General features: G+C 43.9%; 2 protein-coding genes across 2 annotated transcripts in view; one reads left to right on the forward strand and one right to left on the reverse strand.

Moving 5' to 3' along the window:
* The window catches only part of LOC135057406 (exocyst complex component 6-like), a 437,778-nt gene that overhangs the window by 333,322 nt on the left and 80,348 nt on the right, over positions 1-24,108 (forward strand). The window lies entirely within an intron of this gene.
* LOC135058185 (putative nuclease HARBI1) lies at positions 3,684-5,988 on the reverse strand. Its single transcript, XM_063963751.1, has 4 exons — positions 5,662-5,988; positions 5,206-5,578; positions 4,874-4,895; positions 3,684-3,790 (listed from the first exon to the last, which is right to left on the reverse strand). The coding sequence occupies exons 1-3, from the start codon at positions 5,972-5,974 to the stop codon at positions 4,892-4,894; spliced, it is 690 nt and encodes a 229-aa protein (XP_063819821.1). The 5' UTR covers positions 5,975-5,988; the 3' UTR covers positions 3,684-3,790; positions 4,874-4,891.

Raw genomic sequence — 24,108 nt, forward strand, 5'->3', positions numbered from 1 at the left:
GTCTCACCCTTAATTAGCAAAATCCTTTTCCTCGTAATGTCCGTCTCCTCTGGGCACAGTTCCTATAACTGGGGTCTAGAGGAGGGGCATAGAGGGAGGAGCCAGTTCACGCCCATTTAAAGTCTTAAAGTGCCCATGTCTCCTGCGGAGCCCGTCTATACCCCATGGTCCTTACGGAGTCCCCAGCATCCTCTACGGACTAGGAGAAAAAGATTTACCGGTAGGTTTAAAATCTTATTTTTCCCTGGGATGTACTTAATATCCCGGAGGTTGAGACCCTGACAGTCAGAATGCTGACTGTAAGTACTGGGGTTAGCGTTAGGCACGAGGGGGCGGGTTAGGCTGTGGGAGGCATTAGGGTTATGGGTGGAGGGTGCAGCAGCCAGGGGCACAGACAGCTCTGCTGGGCCCTGGTAAAGGGAGGGGGTGTGGCCATTGTAGAGAGGTGTGACCACACCCCCTCCTCAGAGGAGGCCACCACCGACCTCCCGGGCCCCTCCAACCGTCTGGGCCTGGGTAAAGAGTATCCGCCCCCCCCCCCCCCCCCCCTCTCAGTGCCACTAGGGACAGTTAAGGTTATGCTGTGGGAGGGGACGGTTTGGGTTAGACTTTGGGAGGGGTGGGTTAGGGTTAAAATATTCACCATGCTCCAACTGGATTTTGAACATCAGAATCTCTACTGCCGGGATATCAATACTAACACATTTTACAGACTGCAATGGCAGTTTTAGTGGCTACATTCATCCCTTCCAATGGACATGCGTATACCAGCACTCTCATACAAACCTACTCTCTCATAGAGAGAGCTACCCATCTCATGAGGTGGTGGTGGGATAATAAAATAGAATCAAGGATATCACTGGGTCATTTACCCAAGACTCCCTTTAGCTGGGGGATCCAAACATTTTCCATCACTGGTCCAGTGTGGACATTTAAAAATGACCCCCATGCCATTGATGGGGCTTCTCTTATTATTATTTACCAGTTATTTATATAGCGCACACATATTCTGCAGTGCTTTACAGAGAATATTTGGCTGCTCACTCAGTCCCTGTCCCAGTGGAGTTAACAATCTATGGAGGTCATTCCGAGTTGGTCGCTAAGTTTTTCGTTCGCACAACATATTCGCAAAGTTGCGTAAATGTAGTAAATTTGCGAACATCCGCCCCCAACGTATTTTTGCACATTCGTACGCAGTATTACACAAAGTGGGCGTACGCCAAATGACATCGCAGTAATGCAAAACCATCGCAGCAATGCGAAACCATCGCATTAACATATACTTCATCGTAAAAATACTAAGTTGTAGTAGATTTACAAATTTTTCCTTAAAAGTGCACACTTTAAAGGAAAAACGCGCAACAATGTTTTTTTTGCTATTAAGTGAAATTACACCTTTCAGTTTAAAGTCCACAAGCCCTCGTCAATTACGAATCCAATTAGTGTAATGATTGATAATGTTCCAAACCAATTAAGTCAGCAAAAAAAACCTGAAGAACACTTTGTTGCCATAATTGGCCATCAACATGTAAAAGTCTAAAATATAAATATAGATGTTTTATTTATTATTATTTTTTTTTGGTTTTAAGGTGTTGTTTGTGAATGAAGGTGTTTACATGTTTATACACACAATAATCTCCTAACTTTTTTATTTTTTATAATCTTACGTTAGATGTGTGAAATGTTTTAGGAAATCAATTTCTGCTTGCCAATCTGCTGATCCTTTTTTGCATTAATAAACACAACACCCGGTTAACTTTAAACAACTTGTTTTTATTTGTAATTTTTTTGTAATCAATAAATGTATTAAACAAAAAAAAAATCATGCAAATTTTTGTAACTGATCCAGACAATTAATTAACCCATGCAGGTGTTGGTGCATGGTTTCAATAATTCCCCCAAAACTTGTGGGATCTCCAACTGCAACATCTGAAATTAAGATGCAACATAAACATTAATAACTTAATCACATTACTTATTATCCAAGCAAGGCACAAAGCACACTTAAATGCAGGCATGTCCAAACTGCTGGCCTCCAGCTGTTGTGAAACTACATATACCAGCATGCCTTGACACAGTTTTGTGGTCAGAGAATGCCAAAGCTGTGTCAGGGCATGCTGGGATGTGTAGTTTTTATCCAGCTGGAGGGCCGCAGTTTGGACAGGCCTGCTTTAATGCCTAAGTGACTACATCATGGCTGCTTTAAGGATAAATCAGTAGCATAACAACACACAAGCCTGCTCAGCAATGTTTTTTTTTTTAAAACAAGAAAGTGTACCACACCATGGGGTACATTTACTACTACGGGAGTTCAATTTAAGATGCGAAGTTGACCATAGCAACCAATCAAATTAAACATGTTATCTTGTAAAAGTGGGCATAAAAACTTCAAATATAATCTTATTGGTTGCTATGGGCAACATCCCATGTTAAAGAGAACTACCATCTTAGTAAATGTAACACCATGTTGGCATTCATTCACATCTGTAGTGAAGAGAATTAAATTTAAGGAGGTTTCGTCCTGCATCATCACACTGCATATCAACATCTTCAGAAGGACTACATATCCTAGCATGCCCACAATCCCTGAAAACCGCCTTTACTAAATAAGGTCAAACAGGTTGTGAAAAATACAATAAGCATTTTGTGAGTGTAACTTTCACACCACAAATCATTGTGTTGTTCGGCTGGCTAACAAAGTGAAGCATGTGATTTGAAAGTGCAAACATTATGAATACACAGGCACAAGTGTAAAAGACTAACAACATACTAAACTCCACTCAGGTAGAAATGTTAGGCAGAAAACTGAGCACATATTAAACCATGTTGTCCTGGCAACCCTGTCAAACTAATGAGTGTCGACCTAGAGTGGACACACAAAACATTGCACACATAAACACTACATATAATGATACTCACAAAAATTACAATGCAACATGAACACCATCAATAATAACTCAAAATGTTTTCCATGCTAGCTGATTTTCAACAGTACAACAGTGCATGTTTTTACATTGTAAGTGTAAGTAGGTAATATTTATGTTAGAAATGTTAAAACACTTACTTTCCTCAGCAACATTATGTTCACCACTGAGACCATCAGGGGCTTCTTCTGCCCATTCACTGGGTGGTGAAGGCAGCTGGATGGGGGAAGGAGGAGGGATTGGGGAAGGAGGAGGGATGGGGGAAGGAGTCTGGATGGGTGAAGGAGGAGGGATTGGGGAAGGAGGAGAGATGGGGTAAGGAGGAGGGATTGGGGATGTAATTTCTGAGGGTGGGTCTGATTGAGATGGCGAGGGGGGCGGAGAGAATGTTTGTCCAATAGAGGGTGAGGGGGGCTGAGAAGGGGAGTTGGAAGTAGAAGGAAAAGGGGACTGGGAAGGAGGAGAAGGGGGCACAGAAAGAGAAGGAGAGGTGGGCTGAGAAGGGGAGTGGAAAGGGGAGGGGGCCTGGGAAGCTGAGGGGGCCGGTGAAGCTGAGGGGGACTGGGAAGCTGAGGGGGCCTGGGAAGCTGAGGGGGACTGGGAAGCTGAGGGGGCCGGTGAAGCTGAGGGGGACTGGGAAGCTGAGGGGGCCTGGGAAGCTGAGGGGGACTGGGAAGCTGAGGGGGACTGGGAAGGTGAGGGGGACTGGGAAGCTGAGGGGGACTGGGAAGGTGAGGGGGACTGGGAAGGGGAGGGGGATTGAGAAGGGGAGGGGGAGTGAGAAGGGGAGGGGGAGTGAGAAGGGGAGGGGGGCTGAGAAGGGGCCTGATGTTGCCTCCCTGCATCTGGTTGCCGTTGTGGTCGTCCTATAATGATATATGTGTTATATTTTAGATTGCATGTTAAATTTCAGAAACACCATTTGTCAATTACACTGTTCTGTCCCATGTAAAAGACACAGGGCTTGTTTTTTTTTTTTTTATTAAGATTTTTCAAACTCTTCATGTTGGCCACAGCAACCAAAATGATTCTACTAAACTTTTTTGATGCTCATTACTGAATCTATTCCATTGAGTCATATTGATTGGTATAGGCAACATCACCAGATCACTATTCAAGCCACCTTATTATATAGACACCACTGATCAAGTTATTTGGTACAGTTTCCAGCCTGGGTATTAATTCTGGACAACATGCACTTGTTTTGAATCACTTTGCTACAGTCAGTACTGTTTGCCCTAACCACACACACTGTCATATTTATTAAATTTGTTCAGTCAGTGTTGCAATTACAGACTACCACTTAGTGTAAATTTGCAAAATTTATGCTAATAATCTCTGTTATGTAATGTAACTTACTGCGTGCACGCATTTCCCGGATTTGCTGGCGGATCTCCGCCAACAGTTCAGGAGTCCTCCTGCGGAGATCACTCCATCTCCTCTCGAGTTGGATGATGGTCCGCCTGCTGCGGATGCGAGACCGCAGTAGGTGGCGGACCTCCGCGTAGGCCTCGCGCTTAACCCGATTTGGGATAAAGCGCCCAACGCGGCCTACGCGGCGGTCCATCACCGCAACCAGGACGCGGAGCTCCCGCCTGGTGAAAGGTGCTGCACGCTTCATGGCAATGGCGTTTTCCTTATTTGGGCATATATTTATAGTGTGTGTTAGCATGTGATTTGTCTAAAATCTATGCCGTAATTTCAATTAACTTTATTGATCTTTGCAATGCTGTGAAGAGCACAGTGGTAATTTCGCTCGAGCGGAAATACGCAGTCGCGGAAGAGAAAAAATAAAAAAATAATTTAACACACAACCAACTAAAACACCCACACAAACACAGACACACACACACACACACACACACACACACACACACACACACACACACACACACACACACACACACACACACTTTTTTAATAAATTGTAAAAATATCTGTGTACTCACCACAGTTTGTGTGATAATTCAGCTGGACAGTCACAAAGTGGTCAACATTCAGTTTCATTTGTTTGTGTTTTTTTTTTAAAAAAACAGGATTTTATGAAAGAAAACAAATAAGGACACTATTTAGCAACATCACATTATTAGATTCGAAAATAACACATTGTAAGCTTAACCTGTTTACGGTTATTTTTGAAAAACATAATTAGAGATTCCCACACACCCGAATAATTACACAATGACCTTACAATAGCAAGCCAAATTTCTGCGTTACAAAATGAGCATAAGCATACTGTGTTTTTGATTAATTTCAAAAAGTAAATAAAAAAACACTATACCTGAAATATTCTTCAACAATGCTTGCCCTGACTTGGCTTCCCCTCCGTGTAACACTCCCCCCACCGAAGCGACGGACAACCCCTGGCTCCTCATCAGGCAATTCCTCTGTCTGAGGAAGCTCTACGCTACTCCTTACCGCGATGTTATGTAGTATAGCGCACAGGACCACTAGTTTACTTGCCATCTCCGGCGAATACATGATGTCGCCACCAGTGCGGTGGAGCACACGAAACCGGCCTTTAAGGACCCCAATTGTGCGCTCCACCAGCTGTCTAGTGGCAGTAAGCGCGGAGTTAAATGCCGTCTGTGGTCCTGGCCTGGGATTACGGTAAGGAGTCATGAGCCAGGGGGTGCAAGGATATCCACGGTCTCCTGTTTGAGGAGAAGTAAAAATTAGAAAGAGTATATTCCTAAAATTGTTTAAAAATGGCATGAAATTATGTTGGCCAACTCACCCAATAACCACATGTCTGCTCGTTGACTTGATCTTAATCTGTGCCATATCCCTGATTGTCTAATGACATAAGCATCATGCGAGTTTCCGGGAAACTTGGCATTCAGGGAAAGGATCTGGAGGGATGGCCCACAAACAACCATTACATTCAGAGAATGAAACAGTTTCCTGTTTCTATAAATTTCTTCATTATGTCTTGGTGGCACAATAGCTACATGTGTGCCATCCACAACCCCAATAACATGTGGGAAGCGACTACCACCTTCCTCAAATTGCCGCTTCACCACATATAGGGCACCAACATCCAAAGGCATAGCAATAAATTGCTTAACCCGCTTTATGAAAGCCTGGCTGACACGCCGCAGGACCTTACTGAACTGGCCCTGCGACATGCCAACCAGGTCTCCAACAACATGTTGAAAAGACCCTGTGGCCAAAAAATGTAACACAGCAAGGAATTGTGTCAATGGTGGTATTGCTGTAGGATACCGAATTGAAGACTCCAGATCACTCTCTATTATGGAGAGAGTGTCTAGGATTAGATGTGGTGGCAGCCTGTATCTACGCACAACAACATCATCTGGCATCCCAAAAAGTAGGACACGAGTGCGGAAAATTGGTGGCCTAGCACGCCGCCGTTGCCTTGGTTGATGAGGAGCCGGTTGTGGTTGTGGGGCTGGCGGTTGGGGTGGGAGTGCTGCCGTGGGTTGGGATGGGAGGGCTTCTGCTGCCACAAACACTGACATCACACACTTTAAAAAAATTAAAAAGATATGTTGAATAAGACAAATGCAATCCAAAAAAAAAAAAAATACTAAAAACGGGGTGTCAACTTACTGCAGGAGCATACGACATTTTTTCTGGGTTCAATTCCGGAACAATTTGAAATTGAGACAAAAAAGGAAAAACACAAATTAAAAGTGTGAAACCTACATAGTTTTTTATAAAAAAAAAAAAAATATGTCAACCAACAAAACAGACACATAATAAGAGCATCAAAGACATAACAAACACCTAAGTATAAATAACGATAAATAGGTTCGACATCTAAAATAGATTCCAATAAAAATTTAGCCCTTTAGTAGCTAGTACAGGCAAGAACAGCACTACTTTGCAGAACAATCCTGGGAAAAATTAGTTAATTTATTATAAAGATGGATGACAAACATAAGCAAAACACTTTGAACAAACACAAACAGCCACAAACACAGGCCAAGGGGACTTACCTGCTCCTCCGAAAACAACAGTAAATTAGTGTTTTTGGGCACACTAAACAACACAACCAAAAAGGGGATAAATCTCCCAAAATAAGACACCTACAAGAGACCAAAAATGACAGTAAGAACAACATTTTTACATTAGTCCACAAAACAGAAACACTAAAGCACAGGTTTAGTGTTATAAATTTACATTCAAAATATAGATTAACAACATTTAATATTTAATAAACAAAACAAAAAATTGCTACAACAAACAGTTGCATTTAACAACAAGACGAATGCACGAATACTCACAAACGGAATTTCGCAAAAAGTATGCAATACTGTCTATATGCTAAACGCGAACAAACGTCAAAATGTATGCTTGACAATTACTCACTCAGAAAAGAACAATAGCACCTTCACGCACGGGCCAACAAACTCCAAACTGCAACATCCAAAATACTACAAACTCCAAACTACCAACACTCACAGCGTGCAAACTAGGCCCTTAAATAAGCAGTGCAATCATTAGCAAGATTACCATACTGTACACCTGTGTGAATGAACGCGCCGCACGTAGGTATAAATAGGCACACACCTGGGCGTACACACGTCATCTCCAACATGGCTTCTCGTGAGGAATTAGCAGCAGAGATGGACCGCATTGCACAGCAGCAGATGGCATTGGCGAAAAAACGCCTAGAGTGCCAGAAACGGATGTTGGAATACGCCTCTGCGGATTCTGAACAGGCAGGACCTAGTACTCTGCAAATGTCAGCTTCTGAGCTCCAACAATTGAGTGGGGATACCCTGCCACACACACATACTGGCCAAACTGAGGAGGAATCAGCATTAGCCACACAAACACAACAGACAGAAGCTGCTAGTGAGGAGGAAGATGGTGAGGAGCAACAGGAAGAAACCTCACAGGCTACCTCCAGACGTAAGAAAAGACAGCCAGCATTCACTAAGAGGGAGTTGCGTGTCTTGTCACGCAGGCCATGTCCAAAGTACATAGAGGCCCCAAAAATATGGGTGCTGCTACAAAAGATCGCATCTGGAGGGACATCACACATTCTGTGAATGAAGTTGGCTCTGTCGTCAGAACATCGCAGGAAGTTAGACGACGGTAAGTGCATCTTGCCAGTCCTTTTTCTGTGCTAAGTTGACTTAAAAATGTAGTGACATGTGATGTTATGTATAGCAAACAGAAGCAGAACATGTGTCCTAGATATTTACATACACAAATAATAAGACTCTACTTTGCCCCTCTTTCACAATACATATGTGGGTGGGCCGACTTCAAATCCCGCCTGAAGGCAAAGAGGTCTGCGGAGTGGAATGCCTCAAGGGCTACAGGGGGAGGACCATCTGTCGCTGTGGAGTTTACAGACTTGGAGGAGATGGCGATGGCCTGTGTCAGTTATGAGGAGGGCCAAGGGGTGTCTAATATGGACACGGACCTGCCTGAGATCCTGACGGGACATGACTTGCCAGGTAAGTTTACACATGTATTTGTCTGCAATTTAAACTGAATTTATAAAAAATAAAATAATTTTTAATTTTACTTTTTTCCCACACATTCTTCTATTTGCTTGCCACAAAACACAGCACAGGGGGGTGATCAGTTTGAGTCACAGGAGGGTTATGTGGCTGAGGCTGAGGTGGAGGGACCTAGTGGGTCTGCCAGTGTGGGGCCACAAATCCCACCTCTGCAGGTTCCTACTGGCCCCCCCACCCAACCCTCTGCTATCCCGGAGATCCTGCTTGAAATCGCTAGGTATGGTGAGAGCCTAAATGCGTTTCAAGACGGGGTCCTCCGGGAGGTAAGCCAGATAGCTGTCCGGCTCACTGAGCACCGAACCAGTGTTGAGCAAGGTGTTGCTCAACTCTGCCAAGGTCTGGCAGAGATCAGGCAGGGCCAAGAACAACTTGCCTCCTCATTCCAAAGCCTTGCAAATAACATCTTGCAAGGGCTCCAGGCCATCGCTGTCTCCCTTGCCCACAGTGGCAGAGAGCCACCCACATCGGCTCCCTCCCCTGCACCTGCCCAGGAAGAACAGCCCACTGGGCAGGCCCAACGAAGGTCGCTCCGCAGACCAAGCCAAGAAGAACAGCCTCAGGCGGGGAGAAAAAAAAGAAAGTGATGTCTCTCCAGATGGGCAGCACCCATGTTTTTCATGTTGCCTCTATGTTATTTTGGAGTTGGCTTGTGTGGCCAGAATGGATAACTCCCTCTTAGTGAAATGTATTATTTATGTTTGGAGGTATTGTAGCCTGTGAGTTTTTTTGTATAAACACCAGAGCCATCTTCCTCTTACTAGTGTGCTATGTATTGTTGTGTTTGTGTGGTGGATCCTAATTCTTTCTCAGTTGGGTCCACATTTTTGTGTGGCAGGGTGTGTAATATGTTTTATTTATGCTTAAAAAATATAATTTTGTCAGAAGCTGAATTTTGCAGAGTACTGAGTTCTGCTATATCATTTGTCAGTGCCATATGCTTGCTGCTTGGTCCATCTCTGCCTGTGAGACTCACGTGTAGCCAAGTTGTTTTCATGTTGTTAAATATTACTACAGTAATAAAAAAATTTTTTATAAAAAATGTGCAGTTTATTCAAGGTAATGCATTAGGTAAATCTTAGTTCCAGAAAGATTAGTTCAGCATATAGACACTTGTAGACCAATCTGCAAATTATACCAAAAAATTGCAACAACCAAAAAATACAGGTATGCTTTGCACCACACTTTAATGTCCATATTAAGTAAACTGACACAACACTTTTTAGATTTATCTATGGTCAACAGGACATCATTTAAAACAGTGTCAGATATTCTAAACAAATATTAATGTTACATTTCTGACAAAATTAAAGTGTATGCTGCATTATGTGGGTGCAAAAATGTTGCAGCTTTCAAATTAATTTATTAATAATTTCACTTGTTTGTATTTGTTAGTCTTACACACATTAAAACAATTTTAACAAATGTTTACACACCAACTTGAACACAAATAACAACCTTATTTGGCAGTGTGTGAGATTTATATGTGAGTAGAATAAACATGTAATGTGGGTTAAGACAATTGCTGGTTGGTAACTTTCATCTGCGCAGTAATTAACAAGTAATTGGCCATCAGATGAATGTGCTCTCCAATTAACAGCTAATTACTGCATACACACTTGTAACAGTACTTCGCAAATGTAGAGTAACTGCAGACCTACTCGGCTGCTGCGTGAAGGTTGCTACGGTTTCCTATGTTAGTTTTAACAGCGACAATGTTTAATTGCGAAAAACACGCCCATTGCGAGTTGCATACTCCCACACTGTACGCCCACTTTCACGCCCATGTCGGAGCATTGCGAAGTCTCGCCTCCGCCACGCCACTCCTCGTTTTCGTTTGACAGTTACGTGTGGGTTTTTTTGGTGTATTTTTGCACCAATGTCGTACGGATGTGCTCGCGCATGCGTATTCACGCTTTTGCGCATGCGCAGACACTTAGTTTTCGCACATTTGCGATGCGATGAATCTCTGCGATCAACTCGGAATGAGGGCCTATATTCCTTACCACATGTACACACAGACACACTAGGATTAGTTTTGTCAGGAGCCAGTTAACCTACCAGTATAATTTTTGGGCTGTGGGAGTAAACCAGAGTACCGGTAGAAATCCCACACAAGCATGGGAAGAATATACAAACTCTGCACTGTTAGGGACATGGTGGGAATCAAACCCATATCTCAGTGCTATGTGTCAGTAATGCTAACCTTTACACCATCCGTGCTTGCCCCAAGTGTTGTAATATGATTGGCGGGTGTATTTCCTGTCCATACTAATAACACCTGAAGACAATGGTAACTACAGGCAGATTTTTGGCAAGAATAATGCAGACTAAGCTGATGTGACTGAAGACAGCAAGACTTAATGATACTGGATACATGGCAAAGCAGGAGTTGATTGCAGGCAGATTTAGCAAGATAGGCTGCCTAAAGACTGCTGAACTAAGAGTGTGCAGAATTCACAACATAGCATTGGTTACTGAAGTAATGAGGTGTTAGTTGATGGTGAACATAGCAAGGCAATGGTTAACTGTTGGAAATAATCAGGTACTAGCTGTGTACTGGAATTGGAAGCAGAGTGCTGACAGCATGAACCTAGCTGCAGAAAGACTTGCCGGATGAACTGTGTAACTAGGCCACAGTCTACAATAACAGACAGGATACAGTCACAGAGTAAGGTAAGCTGTAACTTGAGTACAGTTTTAGGTGTACTGGAAATACTGCAGACTTGCAACTACCAAGCACGGCTGGAGTTCATGTACTTTGCTGTTGGCAACCACAGACACACAGGCTGGATGTACAAAGAACCAGTGCTTGCAAGGTATATTACCATAGACTTGGCAAGAGCCTGGACATGGATCAGGATGAGACACGAGAGTAACTGGAGGGCCACGGCAAGAAAAGACACTGAGCAGCAATAGACACATGATAGCTGGTACAGGGTAGGATCCAACAGGACACAGGTGTAGGACTTTCAGGGACAGCACAGTGAGGACTGAGGCTGGATACAAAGATATGGGAACACAATGGCAGCAGGGCACCAGGACACAGGAACAGACAGGCAGACTGGGAACTATAAAGGGTGCAGTGACCATTGGACGAGTTCACTAGGTAACAGGAACTAGGGGATATCACTGGCAGGAAGGAACTGACCAGAATCTCTAATAAAAGGGAGGCAAACCAATCAGGGGAGTCATCATGCTGGAGTTGGGTGATGAGGCATTATAAACAGGTGTGCTGCTGCACATAGCAGCCAGTATCCTAGATGCTAGGAGACAGCCGGATAACAGACAGAACAGAGTCGAAGCGGCAATTCATAACAGGTGGGCAGCGTATGTAATCCTGGTCACTTGGCTGTCTGCGCTGGACATACCGGATCTTTCCTTTGCCACCATCTCAACATTATTTTCAGTGTACTTATTTATTTTCCAGTATTTTCTGCATCTTGCTGTATATGTATATTTCTCATGTTCCGTTTATACAATTTAATTTTGCTTGGATTTTGTGCACTGTGTTTTCCAACCAACCACTGCATTGGGCCAGGAGAACGTGGCGCACTGTACTAAAGAAGTTGTTCAGCACCATTGTACACCAGGGACGTGCAGTCAGGGGAGGCAGGGGAGGCAGTGCCTCCCCTGTCATAATGATTAAGATAATACAAGGAAGATGCATATGACACATATTCTGTGCCATATGTATCTTCTTAATATTATTCTTAGTGTTGCTGTTTTTTATATGTGTTTGGGAGGCACCGATGCACTGGGAAAAGTATGGGGAGCGGGGGGCGGGCATGGGCGGGGACTAGCCATGGGCTGTAAAAGCCCATTGAAAATATATGGGAAAGCGGCACCATTAGTGGTGCCGCTTTCATACAGGGACGTGCTTTCAACCTATGAAAGCACGTCCCTGTCAGTGAGGCCACAGTGATTGGCCAGCGGATCCGTCACTGGATCCGCTGTCAATCACTGTGTCGGCGACGCTGGCGGAGGAGGTGCGGGCGGCTGGATGCGGCGATGATGCGGGCGGCGGGATGCGGCGGTGGAGCGGGCGGCGGCGGTGCGGGTTGCGGCGGCGGTGCGGCGGCGTAAATTACCTTTATCCTGCAGAGTTTGGCAGCGGAGCGGTTCCAGTTTCAAAAATGGCGCCTCAGCGTCATTTTTGAAATTCAAGATGGCTGCCGCGAGCCAATCACGGCTCGCCGCGTCATCGCCCCGCCCCCTCCGGCTGACTTATATAAGTCAGCGTGAGGCGGAGGAGAGTCAGTCCGACGGCGGAGGAGGAGCTGTGAAGAGCTCCTGAAGAATGAAGACGCCGGAAGTCCTGGCTGGGCGGCGGCTATGCAAAAGAGCTTAGCAGCCGCCGCCCACCAGGTGAAGACGCTGGAAGCCCTGGGGAGGTGGCGCCCCCCCCAGGTGAAGACGCCGGAAGCCCTGGGAAGGCGGCGGCCACGCAAAAGAGCTTGAAGGCCGCCGCCCCCAGGTGAAGACCCAGTTTAATAAAGCTTATTTTCAAGACAGTGTGGTGTTTTTATTTTAATATTTTCTTTACAGGTGGACAACAGGTGCCAGCGGGCACTTTATGTCCGGGCATGCTGGCACTTGTGGTTCTCCAAGTGCCAGCATGCTGGGGCAGGCTTGCTGGGACCTGTAGGCTACCTGTAAAGAACAATATTACTATTCTTTGCAGGTGGACTACAGGTGCCAGCAGGCCCTTTGTGTCCGGGCATACTGGCACTTGTGGTTCTCCAAGTGCCAGCATGCTGGGGCAGGCTTGCTGGGACCTGTAGGCCACCTGTAAAGAACAATATTAACACACAATGAACCCCGCACCCACCGCCACCAGGGGTGCGGGGCATAGCACTGGGCTATCAGCCCAGTGCTGGTTATAGCTCGGGAGGGGGGACCCCATTTTTATTTTTTGGGGGTTCCCGCTTTCCGAGGAATTCCTACCCTGGGCTGACTGGCTGGGGGGCAGATTAATGTTATGGCAGGGGGACCCCACACTGAGTGTCTCCCCTGCTATGGCATTACTCCCCCTGGCTGGTTCTGCCTAGTGCTGGTTTTCCTGATGTGTTGGGGGACCACACTTTTTTTTTTTTTTTTCAGGGGGGGGGGGGAGAGGGTTTGTTAGCTGCCAGTGCCTCCCCAACCAGTGACCTCACCGCACGTCACTGTTGTACACTAAGGAAGTAACAGGGAACTTATCCAAAGATTTAGTGATTCCATGGCAAGAAGCCAGGAAGGTGGTGTTCAGTCCAAGTGTTATTGCATAGTAAGGATACCAAGTGGCTGAGCAATGTAGAAGAGTGAGAATTATGCACATAAGTGAGAAGGAAACACTGGAGCTTGAAAATCTCATCTTGAGAAATCCTGAGATATATGGGGGGAATTCAAATGTTTGAAAAGTCAGTTGGGTGTCTGTTTTTTCCTTTCTATTAGATGGCTGTGTGACAGGCCCTCAGTGGCTAGGGTATGGGTCATTTGGTCGACCACACTTAGGTCAACAGTCATTAGGTCAACCACTATTGGTCGACATGGTCATTAGGTCGACATGGGAAAAGGTCGATCTGAGTTTTTTTACTTTTTTTGGTGTCGTTTTCTTTGTAAAGTGACGGGGAACCCCAATTAGTGCACCGTGTCCCCTCGCATAGCTCGCTTCGCTTGCCATGCTTCGGGCAAGGTGCCTCGCTCCACTACCGCTGCACTCTGCACAGGTTACTATTCCCAATCATAGTCCACGTGGATCGTAAAGTATGAAAAAGTGAAAAAAAATGCAAAAATAAAATGTGAAAAACGCATGTCGGCCTAGTACATGTCGACCTAGTGACCGTATGCCGGTGGCTACATTTATTTCAATTGGGCAGTTATAAAAAAAAAAACAACAACGCAATTTAGGCCCTCATTCCGAGTTGTTCGCTCGGTAATTTTTTTCGCATTGCAGCGATTTTCCGCTTAGTGCGCATGCGCAATGTCCGCAGTGCGACTGCGCCAAGTAAATTTGCTATGCAGTTAGGAATTTTACTCACGGTTTTTTCTTCGTTCTGGTGATCGTTATGTGATTGACAGGAAGTGGGTGTTTCTGGGCGGAAACTGCCCGTTTTATGGGTGTGTGTGAAAAAACGCTACCGTTTCTGGGAAAAACGCGGGAGTGGCTGGAGAAACGGAGGAGTGTCTGGGCGAACGCTGGGTGTGTTTGTGACGTCAAACCAGGAACGACAAGCACTGAACTGATCGCAGATGCCGAGTAAGTTTGAAGCTACTCAGAAACTGCTAAGAGGTGTGTAATCGCAATTTTGAGAATCTATCGTTCGCAATTTTAAGAAGCTAAGATTCACTCCCAGTAGGCGGCGGCTTAGCGTGTGCAAAGCTGCTAAAAGCAGCTTGCGAGCGAACAACTCGGAATGAGGGCCTTAATCACTCATTATTATTATTATTTAACTTTTTTTAAAGACTGACATGGAGCCATTGGTTTCAGCTTCACAAGATTTTGGCACAACATATCCTTAGTCCGCCGGTAGGAAAAGAACAATAAAGAGGGGACCAATTAAATAAAATGTAAGAGCGATACGAAGGATAAAACAACAATCATTCCTTACTTGGAGCCTGATTCTGAGTTGTGCGTAAAGCAGTCACAATTCCAGCCGCTGTAAGGGATCGCAAATCCATGCAAACATCCACCTGTATTCTGACCGCACATGCCCAAATACTCTGTTTATGAGATCAGCAGTCATCAGTGGGGTGGTCTTCAGTATGCCGAATGTCGTCGCCGGGAGCCCGGCCGCCGGCATTCCATACGACACCCCATCAGTGTTGTCTGCATTTGCACCAGACCTATAATCCTAGATGCAGGAGCCCCGACTGAAATCAGACAGATCTTTACTTACAGATGTGTCCTTATACACCTCTCTCTATTGCGCCATATGGTGAGACTCCTGTTGCTTTTCCTGTGCTGCATACTTAGCATCTTAGTACACATTTAGTACTAGATGCTTAGAATTAGTTTTTTATATTGCAAAGGAATTGGTATAAGTTGCAGATTAAGTATAATGATGCGCCTCTTTGCCTTTTGTTGATTTTTTTCCTATTTCGTTACTTTTCCCTCAATTTTGCATCTTATAATGCACTAGGGGCATAATTTAGCACGAGTTGTAGTCTCGCGAAAATGCTGTTTTGCAAACAGTCTGGACACACCTCCATTGTCCTGACCGCACCCCAGAACGCTGCGTCAACGCCTAGAAAACGCTGTGTCAACGCCCCCGCCCTGCGAATGCCTCTTCCTGTCACTCAGGTAGAGGGGTTCGCATAAGTGAGATATCGTCGGATCCCACTGTGTGCGCACGCGCAGTGCAGCTCCTGTGCATGTGCACACTGCACAGGGACTTCAGTATGCGAACGCATCGCTGATGCGTCTCATACTGAATTAGGCCCTAAGTTCTTAAATTTAGTTCTATGGTGCTGTAAAATTGCAAAGTCAGTGCACTAATTGGGGCGTTTTGGCACAATTGCAGGATAAGTGTACTGTATGCTCAGCTCTGAATAGTCCCTAGTTCTGTCAACGCACCCACCGGATGGAGCATGTACAGTGTGCAAAAAATAGCAAGATCTGGGTTGTGTTTGTGTGACTGGTAGTCAGCATGCCGGTATCCCGGCTGTTAAATGGCAGATGGGAGAGGAAGGGGGTGAGCGCAACAAAGCCCCTTGCGGGCTCGCAGCGCTCACCACGCTGTGGGCTCGGTAGCTCACTGCGCTCGCCACAGTTTCTATAGTCCGTGTTGGTCAGCTTGCCGACCAGCGGAATATTCAGGGTACAGGATCCTGGCGTCGAATTTTGTGACTGGGGGTCACATGACCGCATCCCCGAGATCTGTGCACATTCAGAATTGAATGCATCTGCGAAACAGATGGTGTTACATGTATAACCAATCAACAGCTAATATGGCTTTGTACTCTATATACTCATTTACAAATGTGTGTCTCATGGAACACTAAGCAATACATCCTAAAGAGAGACGGAGACGTTTCTAGCATTCTGCCTGAAGTACAGTAACAAATAACATGTTTTTTTAATATTGGCAATATTTTACATTAATCGGTATTAAATGAGGCTACTGAGACTTGTTCTGATGTATGATTGTTCTGATGTATGAACATTTAATAGCTTACATTCAATGCCTCTCGTACCCGGCCCCCCATATAAGAATGAACAATTCAATGCAGACTTTGATTAATGAATAGGGAATCTCTGTGTCTGAATACATAACATCAAAACATATATACGTACTATATAAGCAAAAACAAGAACGGCAGAACATTTTAATAGCTTATTTTTGCAGTAAGGAAATAAATACGTTGTGCAGGGATTGTGTCGCACAGGAGCAGATCTGGACGTAAAAGCTGCTTTTGTTGTTGGGATTTCATTCATAAGGTCTGTCTGCATTCTGTGCATCCCTGTGTTCCTAGTGATTTATAACCTTTCTCATTGGCCTCCTCCAGCTTTCCTCCTTTGACATTTTGGGATTAATGGCTACAATGGTGACAGTTCCATTAGCACTCAGAGTGTGCAAATAACTCACAAATGGCAGGTAGCTTCCTACTGTATTGATAAATGGGTTTTTAGGTTTTACAGACACAGAAGGGGAGGTGTGTTCTACAGCAGCCTACATTTTAATGTGCAGAATTTAATGACGGCTGAACTATTTTTTAATCATCATTTTTTAGTTTTCAAACTGCTGTAAAATGGTCTCGGAGTTAATATCCAGTGTTTACAAGCATTAAATCATCGGATATTATTAATGCATGTCTGTCATGTACGTATTTCTAAACCTGAGCCAAGAATGGTGAGAAAACATTCGCTATATGTGTTGTGCGCGTGTTGTTTTCGGTTCCTTGTTTCTCCGAGATTTTCCTTTATTTAGGAAAATGTTATATGCATGAACATAATGAAATAGGATTCAAAACAACATCCAACAATGTACACTGCTTACCTGCATTAAGAGAATTTGGTTGATCATGCTCAATGGTAGTAAACAATTGTACGCTAAAAACCATAGTAATGCGTGAGGCGATAACCAGAACACCAATAACCCTCGCCATTGTTTCATTAAGAAACTGCTAATAATTTAAAAGTGACTCACTACAGTATGCTTCCTACACGGTCCTGTTTCATTATAGGACCGTGCCTGGCTATGTATGACCCATAATGACTTGTATATTCTAGTGCTGAGCATATTCAAAGGGGGTTAGAATCCTTACAATATGGGTATTCCGTGGTGTAGTCTCTCCTGTAACAACCAGAATACTCAGAACACATTCTTCCAGTTTCAAAATGATAGCACATTTTCTGGGCATTTTTTATGTTCCCCTTGTTTGGGGACCAGCAGATGGAATGTGAATAACATTTTCACTTGCAGATCAGTCTGCTCTTTCTCAACAATTTTGCCCTCAGGGGCAACTGGACTTACCCTCCACACTACCTACCTGACAGAGATAGCGTTACATATCTAAAATTATATAGATATCTCTTTCTATCTAAAGGGAGGTTGGGGATGCTGGGAAGAGCGGAGGAGCATATGAAGTGGGAGGTGAGAAGAAGGGTGCAGGGCTGGTCCCATGCACCCAGCTGGAGCTGGGTGCATGGGAGCAGATGAGGGTGAAGAAGGTGGTAGAGTAGCAGGAAGGCTGATTATCTACATCCTGACACTGTCCGTGGTAAGCCTAGATGGTGTCCGCACTGCACACTGCGACCCAGTACATTGACTGGTGCCCCCCATCACCACATCTTCCTGTTCCGACACCTATGGTGAGAAATATTTTGGGGTACGTTATAGTTAAAATGATAGAGCAGTAAAGGGGCTGTATCACTCTTACATATTTGCCACTGTAAATGAGAAGTGACTACAACTTGCACCAATGACAATTGTCCAATGGAGGCTAGGAGTATGCAGCTCAAACTTTGGAACTCAATAAGTTCCTAGAAGATAGAGGTATCAAATGGTGGTGGGGAAGGGGGGGGTGTTCCAGCACTTCTCCAGCCTTTAGTCTTAGGATCTGTGGGATGGTTACCTCAACAAATAGGAAAACAAATATAGTGTACACTGTGCGATTCCAAAAACATACACTCAGTATGATATATGCTCTCCGATTCTTGAATATAATTGAGCCTTGGGTCATATTGCATAGTTACCCACCGGTGATTGCAATTTGTACTGGTGGCTTTCACAATTGTACACTGGTGAATAAGACCGAATAAATCCTTCAAAATCATAATCGCCCCTTATTAATATGCTATTCACCTAGGACATTAATTTATAATCCCAATGTCCATCAGTTTAATAGTAATGGTATAAAGTCCGGTTATCTCATGACAGAGCGGTATAAGGACTTAAATAATGTAGAGTGCTAGGGTGTACTGAGAATAATGTCTGATTAGAGATGGTCCTTCCAATTTAAGAAGAGACAGTAAATATATTAAAAAAACACAATTTATTTAACGTAAAGCATAAAATAATTGCAATTAACATAATTATTCAAATAAGAACAAAAATACTAAAAGTAAAAAATACAATCCAATAAAAATAAGAAATGTAAGGGTGAATAGGAAAATAGTAACCTCAAAATAGCTGAAACACGTGTCACAGATCTCTGTCTCCTTCCTCAGGCTGTGTCCATTTCTTTGGGAATAGCTCAGGTAAAGGCACAGTGAAGTCAACTTTAATCACTTTTTCTTATTTTCATCACCCTCACTTTATTTTAAATACTTGGTTTCCAGTAGCTATTGGGAAAAATATTTAAAAATTTTTAGTACTTAAATAAAAGTTATGTTTTAATAAACTATGGGAATTATTGACTGTTGTTGAAAAATTAAAGAAACTGATTGGTAGCTATCTGTACAAGCTCTCCTAAGGCTTGGGCCCCACACAGCGTTTCCGCCTGACCCGGTCCGCAGAATGGCATCCGGCCAGTGCCACTACCAGATTTCAAGTAAACACAGTGCGGCACAGCCACACTGTATGAACGGATAGATTCAAATGTATGTGTTCTCCTTGAAATCCGGTCATCCTATCATCCGGCATGCTGCGGTTGGGTCCGGTGGATGTAGCGCTGCCGCATATGTGTGGGCGGTCGCATAGGAGCCCATGTGCAGGCTCCTTCCTGCCAACTATATGCAGAAAAATTATCATAAGATGTAGAAAATTACCAATCAATTTACGTTCCGGTTCTGTACTTGCTTCCAGCCTGTATTCGTGGTGTCATGCACAGAAGCAGAGTGTGTGAGTGAATTATAAATTATGAGTCATAGGGGGTAATTCTGAGTTGATCGCAGGAGGAACTCTAGTGGTTATTCCGAGTTGTTCGCTATTTTTTTCGTTCGCACAACATATTCGCAAAATTGCGATTACGTTGTATAATAGCGAATATCCGCCCCCAACGTATTTGTGCTATCTCGTACGCAATAGTACACAAAGTAGGCGTATGCCAAATGACAACGCATTAATGCGAACCCATCACATAAGCACAAACCTCATCGTTAAAATCCTAACTCATCGTAGATTTACACATTCCTCTTAAATTTACACAAGCTTTTGCGAAAAAACGTCCATCAATGGGGTTTTTTCTAATTTTAAGTTAAATAAGGCTCCACAAGCCTTTCTCAATTACGAATCCAATTAGTGTAATGAATGACAATGGTCCTGACCAATTAAGTCTTCAAAGAATACCAGAAGAACACTTTGTAGGCATAATTGGCCATAAACATTGAACTGGAAAATGTCCAAATATAGATATGGGAAATGTGTCTGGTCTAATGCAAATGTTTGAAGTATTGTGTAGATGTGTAGTGTGTGAATAAATGTGTTTACATGTATTTATAATCCATAAACTCCTAATATTTTTTTTTTTCAATAATTGTTGGTGTATTTTTATGAATTATTCTTAAGTAAGATGTGTGAACTGTTTTATGTCACCAATTTCTGCACGCCAATGTGCTGTTCCTTTATAGCATAAATAAACACAACACCCGCTTAACTTCATCAATTTATTTTTTCATATCTTAAAATTTTAACACAAATAAAAATTAAAACTTATAAAAAGTCTCGATTGCCTCAATATCGTCAATTACTGCTCTCAAATTGCCTTTTAGGCGCAGGAAAAGTGCCGGCAAACTGTTTGGATCTCCAACTGCAGCATCTGAAAATAAGAGTCAAAGAAAACATTACTAACTTACTCACATTACCTATTATACAAGCAAGGCACAAAGCACACTTTAATGCCAAAGTGACTACATCATGTATGTTTGAATGTTAAAACAGTAGCATACCAACACACAAGCATGCTCAGCAATGTTTTGTAATGCCAAATTGTTCATTGTAAAAGTGTGCCACACCATGGCATACATTTACTAAGATGGGAGTTCAATTTAAGATGGGACGTTGGCCATAGCAAACAATCAGATTCCACTTATTATCTTCTCGAAGGTGCAAAATAAATGAGAAGTAGAATCTTCTGGGTTGCTATGGGCAACATCCCATCTTCAATAGAACTCCCATCTTAGTAAATGTAACCCCATGCTGGGATTCATTCACATCTGGAGTGAAGCAGACTTTTCTTTTTTGTTGTTGGCCCTGCATCATCACACTGCATATCAACATCTTCAGAAGGACAACATATCCTAGCATGCCCACACTCCCTGAAAGCCTGCCTTACTACATAAGGTGAAACAGGTTGTTTTATTAAAAAGTAATCAATTTTTGAGTGTAACTTTCACAACACAAATCACTGTGTCCTTAGCCTGGCTAACAAAGTGAAGCATGCGAGTTGAATGTGCTAATATTCCAAATACACAGGCACAAGTGTAAAAGACCAACAACATACTAAACTTCACTCAGGTTTAACTGTTTCACTGACAACCTAGCACATAAAAACCATGTTGTCCTGGCAACCCTGTCGACCTAATGAGTGTCGACCTAGAGTGGACACCCTAAACATTGCAGACATAGACACTGTACATCTAATGATACTCACACAAATGTAAATGCAACATCCATACCATGATGAATAACGCAAACATTTTTCCTTGGCCAAAGATTGGCCACAGTACAACACTGCATGTATTGGAATTTGAAGTTAAAGTAGGTAACAAATACATGTAAAATGTGTAAAATCTTACTCTCATCTGGCACATGCGCAGCACCCTCCACATCCTCAGGGGCTTCTGCTGCCCATTATCTGGGTGGGGAAGGAGGCTGGATGGGGGAAGGAGGCTGAATGGGGGAAGGAGGCTGGATGGGGGAAGGAGGATGGATGGGGGAAGGAGAATGGATTTGGGAGCTGATTACAGAGGGTGGGTCTGATTGAGAAGGGGAGGGGGGCGGAGAGGGTGTTTTCGGCCACAGATGGGGAGGGGGCCAGAGAGGGGGAATGGGAAAGAGGGGGAGGTGGGCGGAGTGGTGGTTTGGCCTACAGAGGGGGAGGGGGACAGAGAGGGGTATTGGTAAAGAGAGGGGGAGGGGGGCAGAGAAGGTGATTGTGAAAGAGATGGTGATTGGGCCGGAGAGGGGGATTTGGCCACAGAAGGGGAGGGGGCCTGAGAAGGGGATTGGGAAAGAGAGGGGGAGGGGGGCGGAGAGGGGGATTGGGCCACAGAAGGGGAGGGGGACTGAGAAGGGGATTGGGAAAGAGAGGGGGAGGGGAGGGGGATTGGGCTACAGTAGGGGAGGGGGCCTGAGAAGGGGATTGGGAAAGAGAGGGTGAGGGGGGCAGAGAGGGGCTTGGGGCCACAGAAGGGGAGGGGGGCTGAGAAGGGGATTGGGAAAGAGAGGGGAGGGGGCGGAGAGGGGCTTGGGGCCACAGAAGGGGAGGGGTGCTGAGAAGGGGATTGGGAAAAAGAGGGGGAGGGGGGCGTAGAGGGGCTTGGGGCCACAGAAGGGGAGGGGTGCTGAGAAGGGATTGTTCTGGGCTTGGATCCGCAACTTGCCGTTGTGCTTGCCCTAGAATGACATATGTAATATTTAGTTTGTGGATTAAATAATTTTTACCAACAGCATTTTACAATTACACTGTTCTGTCCCATGTTAAAGACACGGGTAAATTTACTAAGGTGTTTTTTTTTAAGAACTGGTGATGTTGGCCATAGCAAACAATCTGATTCTACTTAACATTTATCAAGCTGCTTCTAGAAGATAATAGCTAGAATCTGATTGGTTGCTATAGACAACATCACCAGTTCTATAAAAAACCCACCTTAGTAAATTTACCACACCGAGCAAGTTATTGGGTTCCTTCGACAGCCTGTGTAGCAACGCAGTACAACAACATTCCCTTTTTCAGAAGAACTTTGCTACACAGTCAGTTCTGCTTGCCATCACCACACACACTGTGTCATGTTTGTTCTACAATAGTATATTGACAGTCTGCTAATTTACACTCTATATAACCTATTTGTGAAAATTTGCAGTCTTTACATTAAACGTTTCTGCTAACAATCTCAGTGTTATTTAATGTAATGTGCAACTTACTGCGTCTACGTCTATTTCGGATTTGTTGGCGTAGCTCCGCCAACAGGTCCGGCGTGCGTCTGCGGAGGTCGCTCCAGCGCCTCTCTAATTGTATTATTGTCCTCCTGCTCCGGGTGCGTACTCGCAGCATGCGGCGGACCTCCGCGTAGGCCTCGCGCTTTACCCTATTTGGGATAAAGGGCCCTGCGCGCCTACGCAGCGGTCCATGACCGCGACCAGCACGCGCAGCTCTTGCCGTGTAAAAGCAGCTGCGCACATGGTGCCAATGGCGTTTTCCATACATGGGCATATATTTATAGTGTGTGCTGCCATTTGATTGGTTGTCAATTGATGGTGTCATCTGTAATAAACTTTATTGATATGTGTGCATTAATGTGAAATACAGTGTTTACAGTTCGCATTAGCGGAAATTCGTAGCCGCGAAAGAACAAGAAAAAAATAACATACACACACACACACACACACACACACACACACACACACACACTCAAAATCACTCACTCACACACACTCACATACACATACACAAACACACACTCACAATCACACACTCACAATCACACACACACACACACACACACACACACACACACACACACACACACACACACACACACTTATAGAGAATTAATTGTTACAATCTGTGTACTCACCACATTTGTCAATAATAATCAGCTGCACAAAGTCACAAAGTTTCCGACATTTAGGATCATATGTTGTGTCATTTGTAATGTAAACAGATGCACAAGCCAAAAAAAAAAAAATGTAGTTATTAACACAATTATCCAAAATCAAATTAATTATACATTAAAATAAAAATAAACATTGTCAACAACAATATTTGTTCAAAATACATGATAAGGAGAATATTACAGATTTTTAACATAAACAAAGAATGCTACTATGCTACCAGGCTCAGACTGACACACATGCTGCGTACAAACCACATCTTATATTTGAATGTATGTGAATTCATTGCTACTATGCTACCAGGCTCAGACTGGCACACATGCTGCTTACAAACCACATCTTATATTTGAATGTATGTGATGTTTTTCTTGTAATTTCCTATATATGTGATTGAATTTATTGTGAATAGCTAGAGTAGTTTTAGTCTGTTGACCCACCCTGTGCAATTTGTTCTATGATCAATTAGCATTTCAATCAGGTGACCAA

This window comes from Pseudophryne corroboree, chromosome 3 (genome assembly GCF_028390025.1).
Source record: "Pseudophryne corroboree isolate aPseCor3 chromosome 3, aPseCor3.hap2, whole genome shotgun sequence".
In the NCBI taxonomy this organism is placed as follows: domain Eukaryota; kingdom Metazoa; phylum Chordata; class Amphibia; order Anura; family Myobatrachidae; genus Pseudophryne; species Pseudophryne corroboree.